The sequence below is a fragment of the Salvelinus alpinus genome, chromosome 1, assembly GCF_045679555.1.
Source record: "Salvelinus alpinus chromosome 1, SLU_Salpinus.1, whole genome shotgun sequence".
NCBI classification, from domain to species: Eukaryota; Metazoa; Chordata; class Actinopteri; order Salmoniformes; family Salmonidae; genus Salvelinus; species Salvelinus alpinus.
In genome coordinates, this window is record NC_092086.1 from 41,142,484 (window position 1) to 41,158,002 (window position 15,519).

Below are 15,519 nucleotides of genomic sequence, written 5' to 3' on the forward strand. Positions count from 1 at the left end.
TGTTATCCAGCAGAGCTTGAGGTCATACGGAGATGCTCGCAGAGCTATAAGAAAGAACAACGACATCCACTGGTGTGTAACAATAAATTATCAAATATACCTCAACTCAAATTTATTTGAAATATGTTTGTATTCAGCTTATTACATCATATTATTAAAACAACAATGATATTAGGATTTTTTTTCTTATTATTTCAATTATTCAAAGATCACACAGCTGGCAGGTCCAATTGCAGCGGCGGCAGGTAGCCTAGTAAAGGTCGCCTGGTAAAAATCGTTGGAATAGTAAAGGTAAAATTCTGTTATTCTGCCCCTTGAACAAGCCAGTTAACCCACTGTTCCTAGTCCGTCACTGAAAATACAAATTTGTTCTTTACTGACTTGCCTAATTAAATAAAGGTAAAATGACAAGTTTTAGATAACTTCAGTGTTCTTCTCAAGTTACCACCTGTGCCACAACAGGATAGCAGATGCAGGTATAACTGATAAATAATAATACAAAAAAACGTTTACATTGAATCTCACAAAAGTGCCAATACAACAGGTTTCATCTCAGCCTTAACCCTATTACTGAAGTACTTCTGTAGCATACGTTGTGAAATTTAACGATAGAAGACCCGCCAAGCTTCAGTAAATTACACGCAAGCAGCGACATCGTGCGGTGGCGGGAAGTACTGTTACGATAAAGGAATTCATAGTAATCTATCCTTGAGACATTACTGCTGACTGTGTCCGCGTTTGTTGGCTACTCTGAAGCTCAGTTAACGCTTGATTGGGAAAATGGAAAAGAATGGGCCAAAAGCAAACCAATGTCACATCCCTTTAAATGTTCCACATTTTAAAAAATGTTGATTTTTTTTCAGATACGTGGTAATGGCTAGAAGGAATACAACTTTTATCAAATACATTTTTTTTAGCTAACCTTACCCTTTTCCTAACCTTAATATAATTATCCTAACCTGATACGTGAATTATCCTAACCTTCTGCGTAAATTCTCCTAGCCTGCCATGAGAAGTCAAATCTGACAAAAGCGGTATCCCATCTAGTTAAAACCCAGATATTGAGAGGAGCGAGATACAAGACTTCACAGTCACACACAGCGCATGCGCAAGGGTTCGCTTCACGTTGCTCACGGCGTATTAGCCAGGGCACCAAAACAGCAGAGCAATTGAGCCTCGCACTTTAACGCTCTTAGTTGTTGCGGAAATTGACACACACTGCTGGTCATCACTAGTTACCACAGCCACAAAGTCAGAATTATGGCTAAAACATGTCCTATATCTGCAATTTAGCTTCTTAAAATCGTATTTTAAACCTTACCATTGCGTTAACCCTAACCTTAACCACACTGCTGATGTTATACCCTAACCTTAAATTAAGACCAAAAATAAAATGTTTGTTTTCATGAATTTGTATGACATAGACAATTTTGACTTTGTGGCTGTGCTATCTTGTGGACACCCACTATGCTGTTAATTTTCTGCATCTACTTCATATGTCATGTCGCTGGGTCTAACTTTAAGGCTTCAAAGGTGTTTTACAGTTTCAGTTGACCAGAAGTTGTCAATGTTATGCAATTTTTCAGACATTATAATCTGTCCGATACTTAGATAGAAGTAGGCCTACTTAATTATTTTGACAAGCTGTCAATCTCTTGACAAGATGTCAAATGAGGTAAATGTATTTGAAATGCCCTGCCCTCATACCACCACAATGCCAACTACCTCCTCAACATGACTTTCATTCAGTTCCTGTTTAGCTACACATGCTCACTTGACTTTGAATTTGGATCATCTATTTTCGTTGGGCTGTGGCAGCACACACAGTGAAGGATGTGGTCACTGTATTCGTGTCCCTTCCACTGGTGAGCCACAGCTGGATGGAAAAAAAACTCTGGGATATAAAGCATTACTGAATGACACATACGCTTCAGGACAGCTGCAGGTAAGATTTAACAATCTTCACTCAGTATCTGGTCTACTGCTTTGATGAAATGTCAACAGGTCCTTTCTCCTAGAATAATTTAGACATTGTGTAAGAACTTGATGGTGTATGTCTTGACTCAAGACTTGGGAAAGGAAAATAATCGAGACTCAAGTTTTGAGTTTAAGCTGCAGTTGAGTGTGTGTGCAGTGTTGATACCCTCTGTACCCAACAACAACACTGATCTCACCTCTGGTGCAAACCCAGATCAGTCGCTTAGATTTCTTAGAAAATGGGCCCATTTTGCAGAGGTGTGAAATTTCTAAAACTTCCAAAAAATTTTGCTGCAAAGGCAAAGTGTTGCTAAAGCCTTCGTTTCCTGTTCCTCTTTCAACATATCATCCACACAATCTGTCAACAACAGTCTTAACCAAGTCACAAAATGATCGTTGTGGTGTTGCTTCATGTACTCCAACACACTCAGTTATTGTTGCTCCCAGTACAGTGTTGTCCCTGTGTTATGTGGGAGTCCTCCGGCCGGCACCATGGATCACAGGAACAGTGTCACAGGGTGACAATAGGGTGACACCTGCTTCCTCTGCTGAGGTTGGAAGTCTGGCCAGAGCCAGTACAGTAATGTCAAGTAGAAAATTGTCAGTAGAAGGACCTTACGGAAGAGCTCAGAGACTTTCAATGTGGCACCGTCAGAAGATGCCACCTTTCTAACAAGTAGGTTAGTCAAATTTCTGCCCAGCTAGAGCTGCCAACTGTCAACTGTAAGTGCTGTTATTGTGGAAACATCTAGGAGCAACAACGGCTCAGCCGCTAAGTGGTAAGCTACACAAGCTCATAGAATGGGACCGTTGAGTGCCGAAGCACGTAGCATGTAAAAATTGTCTGTCCTCGGTTGCAACACTCACTACTGAGTTCCAAACTGCCTCTAGAAGCAACGTCATCACAATAACTGTTCGTCGGGAGCTTCATAAAATGGGTTTCCATGGCCGAGCAGCACACAAGCCTAAGATCACCATGCGTAATGCCAAGCGTCGGCTGGAGTGGTGTAAAGCTCGCCGCCATTGGACTCTGGAGCAGTGGAAACGCGTTCTCTGGCGTTATGAATCACGCTTCACCATCTGGCAGTCCGACGGACTAATCTGGCTTGGCGGATGGTAGGAGAACGCTACCTGCCCCAATGCACAGTGCAAACTGTAAAGTTTGGTGGAGGAGGAATAATGGTCTGGGGCTGTTTTTCTTGGTTCAGGCTAGGCACCTTAGTTACAGTGAAGGGAAATCTTAATAATACACCATACAATGACATTCTAGACGATTCTTTGCTTCCAACTTTGTGGCAACAGTTTGGGGAAGGCCCTTTCCTGTTTCAGCATGACATTTCCCCCATGCACAAAGTGAGGTCCATACAGAAATGGTTTGTCGAGATCGGTGTGGAAGAACTTGACTTGCCTGCACAGAGCCCTGACCTCAACCCCATCAAACACCTTTGGGATGAATTGAAACGCTGGCTGCGAGCCAGGCCTAATCGCCCAACATCAGTGCCTGACCTCACTAATGCTCTTGTGGCTGAATGGAAGAAAGTCCCCGCAGCAATGTTCCAACATCTAGTGGAAAGCCTTCACAGAAGAGTGGAGGCTGTTATAGCAGCAAAGGGGGCACCAACTCTATATTAATGCCCATGATTTTGTAATGAGATGTTCGATGAGCAGGTGGCCACATACTTTTGGTCATGTAGCATACGTGAAAAGCTACCATCAAGTTCACACAACAGAACTGTAAATATGGTACGTGTGCACAGGAAAGGTTTCGGTGAGTAGGGCAATGTCATTTTATTATTCCATGTCATCACATTCCTGCCTTAAAGATACACTTCCGGGATCTTAAGCACAACAAATATGTAACATATTGCACAACTTGGATTTGTAACATATCACACAAATTGCTAAATTTGTACAATACTGTATCATACAAATTGCACAATTCCTAACATCACACGAAATAGATGATGCCGTACACAATTGGATGACATAGTACACAAAAACAGGGACCCGTTTTGGCTCGAGAGCATCACTTTCAAAACTACTGGCTAAAATGATACAAAGTTTCAGAGTGATCTTTAACTGCCATTACATCAAAATATCTCCTTATCTCGTGTAGGGTATGAACTTTACCCTCTGAGTTCTTCCTTAGTCACGTTCCAAGTAATCATAATAGGGAGGCTCTTTTCCTGTTTGTTCTGCCACAGGTGACCCTCAGTTTCCTATTGACATCTCAGTCCCTGTTGCATGGCAACAGTGGCAGGGCTGCCTTTGGACCCCAGCTGTACTTCACAATGACATCTTCCTGTCTGCACACATGAAGAAAGAGACCCTCCAGGCTAAATATAGGGCCCAATAGGGACTCAGGTCTGTGTGAGAGGCCACAGCAGCTTTACTCTGGGCCTAAGGCTCTTATTTAATATATGCCCAATCTGATCATCAGTCTGTGGAATAACAAGAGCGAGGGGAGTTCACACTGCTGAAACATGGAAGTGTTCTTTTCTGATAGACTTCTCCATCACCATTTATTCATTACAGCTTTTAGTCATCCACAGATCAAACACTTGTGGTTGCAAATAATTAAGTAATTAAGAAAAAAACGGCAATGTTGTTCAACTACTGAAAATCCTGTGATGCTTCTGCAGGAGATGATCTAAGATGGAGCACACCTCGTGCACAGAGGACCGTATCCACCACGCCCTGGACAGGTGCCTTTATGGCCTGGGCCACAGCTCTCCCAACACACAGCCCTGGAACGGTAAGCCTCATCACTTAGATTTACTGATCGAATGTTCTTTGAAAAGCACATCTCTTAAGAAGGAAGTTCTATCATCTCAAAATCCAAATGTAATCTCCGGATATGATTAATCAGTGTGAAATTTCACCACTTTCACATCTGAATGTTAATGAATGTGGTACATCGGTTATGCAGTCAATCATGTGTGTTTTCATTCATAAAAAATAATCCCATTGTTGTGAAACAGTGTTAAAATGTTGGGTCATCTAGTTTCGACCATGAGTCAAAGGGGAAATGAAAGAGGTGACACATGGGGAGGAGGGGGTGAGGACATAGCTCACACGTCAAATAGGAAATTGAGATCATTTCTAGGGAATTTCTAGGGCCTAAGTCACTCAAAAGAACAAATGGTATATGAAGCATCAGGCTGTAACACAGCACTCCTGAGTGACAATCAAGCAATAAGGCACGAGGGGGTGTGGTATATGGCCACGGGCTGTTCTTACGTACGACGCATCGCGGAGTGCCTGGATACAGCCATTAGCCGTGGTATATTGGCCATATACCACAAACCCCCGAGGTGCCTTATTGCTATTATAAACTGGTTACCAACGTAATTAGAACAGTAAAAATAAGTGTTTTATCACACCCATGGTATACGATCTCATATACCACGGCTGTCAGCCAATCAGCATTCAGGGCTGGAACCACCCAGTTTGTAATGCGATATAAGTACTTTACATTTGTACACACCCACTTAAATAAACTGGTATTAAATATGGACAGCACAGTGTCAATTTTATGTACACAGTATGATTTTATGGATTTGACCACCATTCCTACTGAAAGGGGAAGTAAGAAAGTACATTTGTCCTACATCGTGTGTTTGTCTGTGTGTTTAGCTGGCCTGTGCATAAACCGCTGGAGTTTAGAGGAACTAGTGAAGCGAGATCCACAAAACTTCATCATCCTGCTGCAGCAGATTCTGAGGAAAACTAGGGAGGTATGGCTCTCCATGTAATGAACTGTTCTACATCTGTTTAATTTACTGTAGCTGTAATGTAACTGTAATGGAGCTGTAATGTAGCTGTAATGTAGCTGTAATGTAACTGTAATGGAGCTGTAATGTAACTGTAATGGAGCTGTAATGGAGCTGTAATGTAGCTGTAATGTAACTGTAATGGAGCTGTAATGTAGCTGTAATGTAGCTGTAATGTAGCTGTAATGGAGCTGTAATGTAGCTGTAATGTAGCTGTAATGTAACTGTAATGGAGCTGTAATGGAGCTGTAATGTAACTGTAATGGAGCTGTAATGGAGCTGTAATGGAGCTGTAATGGAGCTGTAATGTAACTGTAATGTAGCTGTAATGTAGCTGTAATTTAGCTGTAATGGAGCTGTAATGGAGCTGTAATGTAATTCTATATTCTGTAGGTTCTAGAGCAGTCCCAGGATGAGCTGGTGGTCCCACTGGCTCTCCTGTTCTCTTCTACTCTTCTGCAGGTGAGCCCAGATACAGTAGACCGCCACACCACAGAAACGCATCATCACCAACCATGACCAGAAACCCACGTGTGGACAGTCTCAGACCAGTCCAATGTAGCGTAGTTCTCAGATGATCCAGTATGATCCAACACCTCTCCTCTGTTTCAGACCCCTCACTTCTCCCCTGACTCTGGGGTGCTGCAGGAGGCCTGTGAGGTGTTCCACTGTTTCCTGTCCTGGCCGGAGCCCTGCTGCAGCGCCAGCCGACACCTGCTCTCCCTCATCCAGCAGGAGCTCAGGGCGCCAGGTATTGAACCCTTGACTCTATACAGCCTTCCTGTTGGTCTGGGTCTCATCTCATCTGTCACTTGTCACTGTCCTGATTCAAGTTCCATTTTCTTCCACATGGTGGCACTATTGTTTAAACCAGGGCTCTCCAACCCTACCATCCTGTAGGTTTTCGCTCCAACCCTAATCTAGCACACCTGATTCTAACAATTAGCTGGTTGATAAACTGAATCAGACTAGTTAAAACTGGGGTTGGATCGAAAACCTACAGGAGGGTAGTTCTCCAGGAACAGGGTTGGAGAGCCCTGGTTTAAACAATACAGGAGGTAACACCATCACTTATACTGTATTTCCACCAGGTATCTCATTTCAAAGACTAGTGAGAGAAGAACAGGGCTTGACCACCACCACCAATCACTCCAAAACTATGTAAGTCAACACAGGCCAACAAAGATCATCCATGATTAAATCATTCAACATCGCTTCAACTTGAAACATTTAAACACAAACCACTGTTCTCCTCTTTGTTGTGTGTGTGTGTGTTCATAACGTGTGTGTGACTGTATTAGGACGGTATTGTTAATGAGCCCAGGCGAGGATGTCCCTCCCGAGCTCCTGTCTGTCTCTGAGCAGCTGAGTGGTGTCTGTCACTCCCAGAGGGACACCTCCATCACCCTGATCAAACATGCCTTCCAGGCTGCCCTGGGGACCAAGTACCCCCTCCAGATACTGCATCATGCACTGCAGGTATGTCCTATTATATGTGTTTCCTAAATGATGTGTTCACAGTTCAGTTACTTCACCTACTGTCACGTAGGCATTTCTATATGATTATCTGTATTATCTGGTCATAAATTAATTACATTTTTACATTCACCATTTTCTAGCTCCATGGTTTGTTAATGTATTTTGGGTTGTTCGTTTTGGATTTATGCATATATGCATGGTGCACCAACACTACTGCAGATAATCTGTATCATACATATACTGCTAGCAAACAGGTTATACAATATCTGTATTTGTCAAACAGTCAAAAGGGGCAGAGGATCTGGAGCAGCTTGTGACTGCAGTAACAGAGGCCCTGGAGACAGCAGCCTTTACACGGGACCCAGACACAGCCAGAGAGAGTCTATTGCAGAGCCTGAAGGGGCTGGTGGAGAGCATTGGCATACCCCCTCCAGACTGCCATACAAGCCCTGGTGAGAGAACTTTACGACATGCTTCATCATAATCTCACCATCTGGTGTTCCTGGAACAGATAAACTGGTCTACTTTGGGCAAACAGGACGGACTGGAGATGATTAGAGATAGACAGATGAGGAAGTCAAATGAGTAATGACTCTGAGAAACTCACAGTGTCACATACAATGCTTGATCCTACTTGATCTGATTAGTCTTGGTTCTTTCTCTTATTATTAGGAAATGTCCATACACTGACGCTGCCCTTAGCCAAATGTCACATGTACTCCTGGGATAAGGACAACTTCGGTAATGAGCTTTTTTCCCATTGCTTCTTTCTCCATATTCAAGACAGTATATTTCAACACCATACTGTAAAATCTGTATAGCCTTTGTGTCTGTGGATTGTCAATGATGTAATTCTGTGTATTCGTTCAGACATTTTAAATGACCTTCTTCAGAGTGAGCTGGACCAGCTCCCAGTCTTTAACCTTCCCAGAGACAAGGGAGAGGAGGATGATGAAGATGAGGAAACAGAGGAGGAGACAATAAAGAACCGATACACAGACCACCGGATCTCCACTGTGTCCACCTGCTCCAAAGACTCTATGTTCTCCAGCTACTCCCTGTCCTCCAGCTTGTCTGTGCCCTCCACCCTGTCTGAGTCTTCTGGGGTGGACAGTGACTTCAGCGAGGACTTGGAGACAGATGACGGCCAACCAGAGACCAGGAGGAGACCTAAGTCAAAAGTCCACCTCAGTCAGCGTTTCTCCATGCTCTTCAAGTCCCAACGCAGCTCCTCCCTCTGCCGACGAGCACAGAGCATGGGCTCTCGTGGTGATGTCATTAGAGACGGCCCATCTGGGGCGCTGTTCAAGCGCTCCAAGTCCTTGCCTAGACAGGTCCGCCTGCCCCGCCTGCCCCGCAGTTCAGGGGTGCCTGCCCCCACCTCAGATGGACCGTTTCCCCAGAGTCACCACGTGTGTGTCCGGAAGAGGCCCATTTTGAGTTGTGAGGAGGGGGAGGGGGTGGAGATGTCCACCCTGGTCAGGGTGGTAGTGTTTGGGGGGGACCGGGAGGCAGGGAGGCTGGCCAGGGCCTACACTGACCTACAGCAGAGGGAGAGCAGATGTCCTCGCCTCACCACGGCCTACAGGCTGCAGTTCTACTTTGTCCCTGTGAAGAGGGGGAACCTGGGAGGTCCAGGAGGAGTGTCCATAGTGCCTGAGGGGCACCTAGGGAGTCTACTGAAATGCCCAACATCTACGGTGAGAATACCCAGCTTCTTGGTTCTTCCAGAAGAGGACAAGAGCATTATCTACAGCTGACTTCATAGTTGTGTACAGAAGACTAAAACATTATGACGTGCCAATTAGATATGACAATGAGAGTTTATAATCTCTCCCTAACCCTAACTTTGTACAACTTATCTTATCTTTGCTGTCACATCCAGAAGTCAAATGCAGTTATACTTGAGGACAGCACCACTGACATCGCCCAGTTGATAGGCATGACTGACCCCTGGTACAAACAGAGCGTGCTCAGTCTCCTCAGCCTGTCCTCTGATGTCCTGTGCCAGGTACCACAATTACAACTTCACCTGGGTTCCTTTTCAAACAGACCATCATGTGCCCTTTAATTATCCTAACTGGGGATTGTATTTCTATATGAATGTAATTTCCCAGACAACTTCTAAAGTGGATTGTGACTCAGATAACAGCTCCTCTGAGCGCCTTCTCCTCCTGGCAGACCTGGTGCTGTATTACTGTCGAAATGCAGCACAGCCTGTTCTGCTACAACTCTACCAGGCTGAGGTGAGCCCGGTCCTACTTTAACTAATACATACAGTACCAGTCAAAAGTTTGGACACACCTACTCATTCAACGGTTTATCTTTATTTTTACTATTTTCTACATTGTAGAATAATAGTGAAGACATCAAAACTATGAAATAACACATATGGAATCATGTAGTAACCAAAAAAGTGTTAAACAAATCTACAAATGTTTTATATTTGAGATTCTTCAAAGTAGCCACCCTTTGCCTTGATGACAGCCTTGCACACTCTTGGCATTCTCTCAACCAGCTTCATGAGGTAGTCACTTGGAATACTTTTCAATTAACAGGTGTGCCTTTTTAAAAGTTAATTTGTGGAATTACTTTCCTTCTTAATGTGTTTGAGCCAATCAGTTGTGTCGTGACAAGGTAGGGGTGGTATACAGAAGATAGCCCTATTTATTAAAATACCAAGTCCATATTATGGCAAGAACTGAAGGTCAGTCATTGCAGAAAATTTCAAGAACTTTGAAAGTTTCTTCAAGAGCAGTCGCAAAAATCATCAAGTGCTATGATGAAACTGGCTCTCATGAGGACCGCCACAGGAAAGGAAGACCCAGAGTTACATCTGCTGCAGAGGATAGAAATTGCAGCCCAAATAATTGCTTCACAGAGTTCAAGTAACAGACACATCTCAACATCAACTGTTCAGAGGAGACTACGTGGATCAGGCCTTCCGACCGTGAAGCATGCATGGAGGAGGAGGTGTGATGGTGTGGGGTGCTTTGCTGGTGACACTGTCAGTGATTTATTTAGAATTCTAAACACACTTAACCAGCATGGCTACCACAGCATTCTGCAGCGATACGCCATCCCATATGGTTTGCACTTAGTGGGAATATAATTTGTTTTTCAACAGGACAATGACTCAACACACCTCCAGGCTGTGTAAGGGCTATTTGACCAAGAAGGAGAGTGATGGATTGCTGCATCAGATGACCTGGCCTCCACAATCACCCTGCCTCAACCCAGTTGAGATGGTTTGGGGTGAGTTGGACTGCAGAATGAAGGAAAAGCAGCCAACAAGTGCTCAGCGTATGTGGGAACTCCTTCAAGACTGTTGGAAAAGCATTACAGGTGAAGCTGGTTGAGAGAATGCCAAGAGTGTGCAAAGCTGTCATCAAGGCAAAGGGTGGGAATCTAAAACAGAATATATATTTTTATTTGTTTAATACTTTTTGTGTCACGACTTCCACCGAAGTCGGTCCCTCTCCTTGTTCGGGCGGCGTTCGGCGGTCGACGTCACCGGCCTTCTAGCCATCGCCGATCCACTTTTCATTTTCCATTTGTTTTGTCTTTGTTTTACACACCTGGTTTCAATTCCCCAATTACATGTTCATTATTTAACCCTCTGTTTTCCCCATGGTTTTTGTGCCTGATTGTTTTATGTATGTTCGGTCCGTTATTGTGGGCTCGGTATTACGACATGTTATTGGAATATTTGAGTAAAGTTACTTGTGTTACTCATCTCTGCTGTCCTGCGCCTGACTCCTGCACCAGCTACACCCAGACCATTACATTTTGGTTACTACATGATTCCATATGTGTTATTTCATAGTTTTGATGTCTTCACTATTATTCTACAATGTATGAAATAGCAAAAATAAAGAAAAACCCTTGAATGAGTAGGTGTGTCCAAACTTTTGACTGGTACTGTATTTCAACACTGTATTCAGATACACTGTGAAACATTGTAGGATACAAGAAATTCTATACAGGCATATCTGTCTACACCAGTAAATGGATGATTGAGTCCACATGACTGATGTTTTTCACACAAACATTTTCACACAAACACGTGCATGCCATTTAAAGTACTTTCAATTATGTGTGACATAGCTGACCCTGGCTGGGGGAGAGAAGAGAAGAGAGGTGTTTATCCATTCCTTGGAGCTTGGACACACAGCAGGGACACGAGCCGTCAAGGCCATGGGTGAGTTTGCCCACCTCGAACACGCACGCATAGGCACACATATGCATGCACTTGCATAAAAACACACACACCACTCGCAAAGGTTATTTAACAAAACATGCCTGTGTTTTATTCTAGAATCTATATTTGTGTATGTCCTTCTACTGTAATATCTAGTCATGACTGCCTCTGTGTTACAGGTGCAGCTAGCAAAAGGTTTGGGATTGATGGAGATCGTGAGGCCCTGCCATTAGCACTATATATTGTTTATAACAAGGTATTATTTAGCACTTTTTCAAAAATACTAAGTAATCAACACAATTACAAAATTACTTGAGAGACATTATTTTCCAACCCTTCCATCATTCTCCTTTAGGTTTGTGTAAGTGGGAGGAGTCAAAGGACAGAAACAGACATGGTTTGCACCTCAATAAACTTGAGGAAAGCCTGCAAGGGACCTCAGCAGCTAGGTATGTGGCTTACCGCAAGCTTTGAAGAAGATGAATTGAGAAAGATGAATACAAAAATAGATGTAATATTTTACACATATTTAGTCATATCTTTCTCTTGACATAACTCCCATTAAATGTTATTTTAATCTTGGTAGTTCCTGTGCAGTTGTTCTAAAATATGACATGAACTACTCAAGATAATGTGTTTGTATCTAGATTCTAAAATGGAGAGTCTTCACTTGACAATGACAGAGGTGTTGAAGATACAGAGCTCCAAATCCAAGAAAAACTACAATCAGGTGAAATAGAGACACATTGCTTGACACCTGGGCAGAAGAGACATAAGCGACCACTTAGGGCCCCGCGGCCACCTGGGTGCCCCCAACCCATATATATATATTATATTATACATATACAGTATACATTACCAGTCAAAAGTTTGGACACACCTACTCATTCAACGGTTTTTCTTTGTTTTTACTATTTTCTACATTGTAGAATAATAGAGAAGACATCAAAACTATGAAATAACACATGGAATCATGTAGTAACCAAAAAAGTGTTAAACAAATCAAAATATATTTTATATTTGAGATTCTTCAAAGTAGCCACCCTTTGCCTTGTTGACAGCTTTGCACACTCTTGGCATTCTCTCAACCAGCTTCATGAGGTAGTCACCTGGAATGCCTTTCAATTAACAGGTATGCCTTGTTAAAGTTGATTTGTCTAATTTCTTTCCTTCTTAATGCGTTTGAGCCAATCAGTTGTGTTGTAACAAGGTAGGGGTGGTATACAGAAGATAGCCCTATTTGGTAAAATACCAAGTCCATATTATGGCAAGAACAGCTCAAATAAGTGAAAAGAAACTACAGTCAATCATTACTTTAAGACATGAAGGTCAGTCAATGCGGAACATTTCAAGAATTTTAAACGTTTCTTAAAGTGCAGTCGCAAAAACCATCAAGCGCTATGATGAAACTGGCTCTCATGCGGACCGCCACAGGAAAGGAAGACCCAGAGTTACCTCTGCTGCAGAGGATAAGTTCATTAGAGTTACCAGCCTCAGAAAATGCAGCCCAGATAAATGCTTCAAAGAGTTCAAGTAACAGAAACATCTCTCTGAAACTGTTCAGAGGAGACTGTGTGAATCAGGCCTTTGTGGTCAAATTACAAAGAAACTACTACTAAAGGACACCAATAATAAGAAGAGACTTGCTTTGGGCCAAGAAACACGAGCAAAGGACATTAGACTGGTGGAAATATGTCCTTTGGTCTGATGAATCCAAATTTGAGATTTTTGGTTCCAACCGCCATGTCTTTGTGAGACGCAGAGTAGGTGAACGGATCATTTCTGCATGTGTGGTTCCCACCGTGAAGCATGGAGGAGGAGGGGGTGCTTTGCTGGTGACACCTTCAATGATTTATTTAAAATTCAAGACACACTTAACCAGCATGGCTACCACAGCATTCTGCAGCGATACGCCATCCCATCTGGTTTGCGCTTAGTCCCACTATCATTTGTTTTTCAACAGGACAATGACCCCACAACACCTTCTGGCTGTTTAAGGGCTATTTGACCAAGAAGGAGAGTGATGGAGTGCTGCATCAGATGACCTGGCCTCCACAATCACCTGATCTCAACCCAATTGAAATGGTTTGGGATGAGTTGGACTGCAGAGTGAAGGAAAAGCAGCCAACAAGTGCTCAGCATATGTGGGAACTCCTTCAAGACTGTTGGAAAAGTATTCTAGGTGAAGCTGGTTGAGAGATTGCCAAAAGTGTTTAAAGTTGTCATCAAGGCAAAGGGTAGTTTTGAGGTCTTGACTATTATTCTACAATGTAGAAAATACTAAAAATAAAGAAAAAACCTTGAATGAGTAGGTGTGTCCAAACTGTGTCCAAAAATTTGATTGTGCATCAGCAAGTTTTCTCTTGGTACTGTTTATCAGTCACTAACAGTCACTCAATTTGATTGATAAGTTTGTCTAGCCAGGTATCTAAACTTGTAGTAATCATTGTCGAATTCCGACCCTTTAGTCACTCTGACTCAGATATCATATTAACATGGCATAATTCATGGCAAGATGTGTAGAAATGCAGAAATTAGCTTAAGAAAATGACAAAAATGTTTCTCCACCCTATGGGAAAATGTGTAGAATTACAGGAAATTAGATCTAAAACTGGCAATTTTCCTCTCCACCACATGGCACATTTTGTAGAATTGCATGAAATTACAGATATAGGATCTTAATTTGATGACTTGTTTGTTGCTGAGAATTGTCCCAACAGCACAGTTCATCGAAATTTAAAAAACATTGACCCACAAACAGTCATGTGTAGTGGCTTACCTTGACTAACTCGTGTCCCTTGCATCCTTGACCTCTCCCCTCAGCAGATCTCCAGGTCAGAGGTGAAGGTGGACAAGGTCCAGGTGAGTGGTGGCAGTGGGACCACCTTCCCTGTGTGTCTGGACCAGGATGAGAAGAAGATCATCCAAAGTGTCATCAGGTACTGTATCAATTAAACCAACCACAGGCCTGATCATGTGCTGCCAATATACAGTATAATACAGAATGATTTTACATGACATGTTGCTGACCCAATAATTATTCTGTTGTTGAGTAGGTGTGAGGTGTCGTTGTGCTGTAAACCAGGCAGCGGTTCTGACTGGAGGTCTCACAGGAGCCGGCCTGGTCAGGTCCAGCCACTGCACCCCTCCTTCTGCTCCCTGCTCTGCCTGCCCATCACCTCCTTCTGTGGCTCTCAACCGTCATAAAACACTGGACTAGGCTACAACGTCCCTCTCCTAAACCACTCAGACATAAACACCCACATGATGTTCTGATAATAATGTATTCCATTTAGCATTAAGCTTTTATCCAAAGCAACATACAGTCATGTGTACATACATTTTATGTATGTTCCCCAGAATCAAACCCACAACCCTGGTGTTACAAGTGCCATGCTCTACCAACTGAGCTACAGAGGAAGTTGTATTGTTTTTGCACATCTGGTGTTCTGTGTACTGTAATAGTCAAGCATTATCTTTTCTCCTATTTAATGTTTTGACAACCTTGAGTGGATGCCTTGTGATGCATTGTACTGGTGTGAGGATGTCTAGACTAGACTCACCTGAAACCCCACCTCTTTAAGGAATACCTAGGATAGGATAAAGTAATCCTTCTAACCCCCCCCCCCCCTTAAAAGAGTTAGATGCACTATTGTAAAGTGGTTGTTCCACTGGATATCATAAGGTGAATGCACCAATTTGTAAGTCGCTCTGGATAAGAGCGTCTGCTAAATGACTTAAATGTAAATGTAAATGTAGACTAGACAAAGGGGATTTTACTGTTGTGGTGCTGTGAGAAAATGTGTTTCACTCAGGATGTTGTACAGTCCCCATGGGCTTCCATGGGCATATTTAGCAGTGCTCTGTACATTTTCTGTCATTCTTATCATGTTTGAAGATTCATTCATTGAAATGTTCTCTATGCTATAATGTCAACATTTAATGTTTCAACTATGAATGACCCTGTAGACTCCTCGGTTCTCATTGACAAGTGTATAACATGAATAAATACATATATTTATTGAAATTAAGAAAACATATTTAACAGGATTCCACAATGTTTAATTTATTTCAGCTAAGCAATAATAT

The 15,519-nt window shown here is 42.7% G+C and overlaps 1 protein-coding gene across 3 annotated transcripts; it reads left to right on the forward strand.

Moving 5' to 3' along the window:
• The first annotated feature begins 1,769 nt into the window (after positions 1–1,769).
• On the forward strand, positions 1,770–15,470 carry LOC139576010 (phosphoinositide 3-kinase regulatory subunit 5-like). Of its 3 annotated transcripts, none has more exons than XR_011675047.1 (18): positions 1,770–1,945; positions 4,620–4,732; positions 5,614–5,714; positions 6,144–6,212; positions 6,363–6,501; positions 6,842–6,911; positions 7,052–7,229; positions 7,513–7,681; positions 7,902–7,970; positions 8,100–8,929; positions 9,115–9,240; positions 9,347–9,475; positions 11,337–11,430; positions 11,610–11,686; positions 11,786–11,879; positions 12,078–12,160; positions 13,394–13,612; positions 14,257–14,369. XR_011675047.1 is itself a non-coding variant. In XM_071401582.1 (18 exons), the coding sequence occupies exons 2-18, from the start codon at positions 4,633–4,635 to the stop codon at positions 14,635–14,637; spliced, it is 2,595 nt and encodes an 864-aa protein (XP_071257683.1). In that variant the 5' UTR covers positions 1,770–1,945; positions 4,620–4,632; the 3' UTR covers positions 14,638–15,470. The 3 variants fall into 3 exon arrangements, 2 of the variants coding, with proteins under 2 accessions (XP_071257683.1, XP_071257694.1); XM_071401582.1 differs by lacking the exon at positions 13,394–13,612 and adding an exon at positions 14,487–15,470 and having other exon boundaries at positions 14,254–14,369; XM_071401593.1 differs by lacking the exon at positions 13,394–13,612 and adding an exon at positions 14,487–15,470.
• The last annotated feature ends 49 nt before the right edge of the window (positions 15,471–15,519 follow it).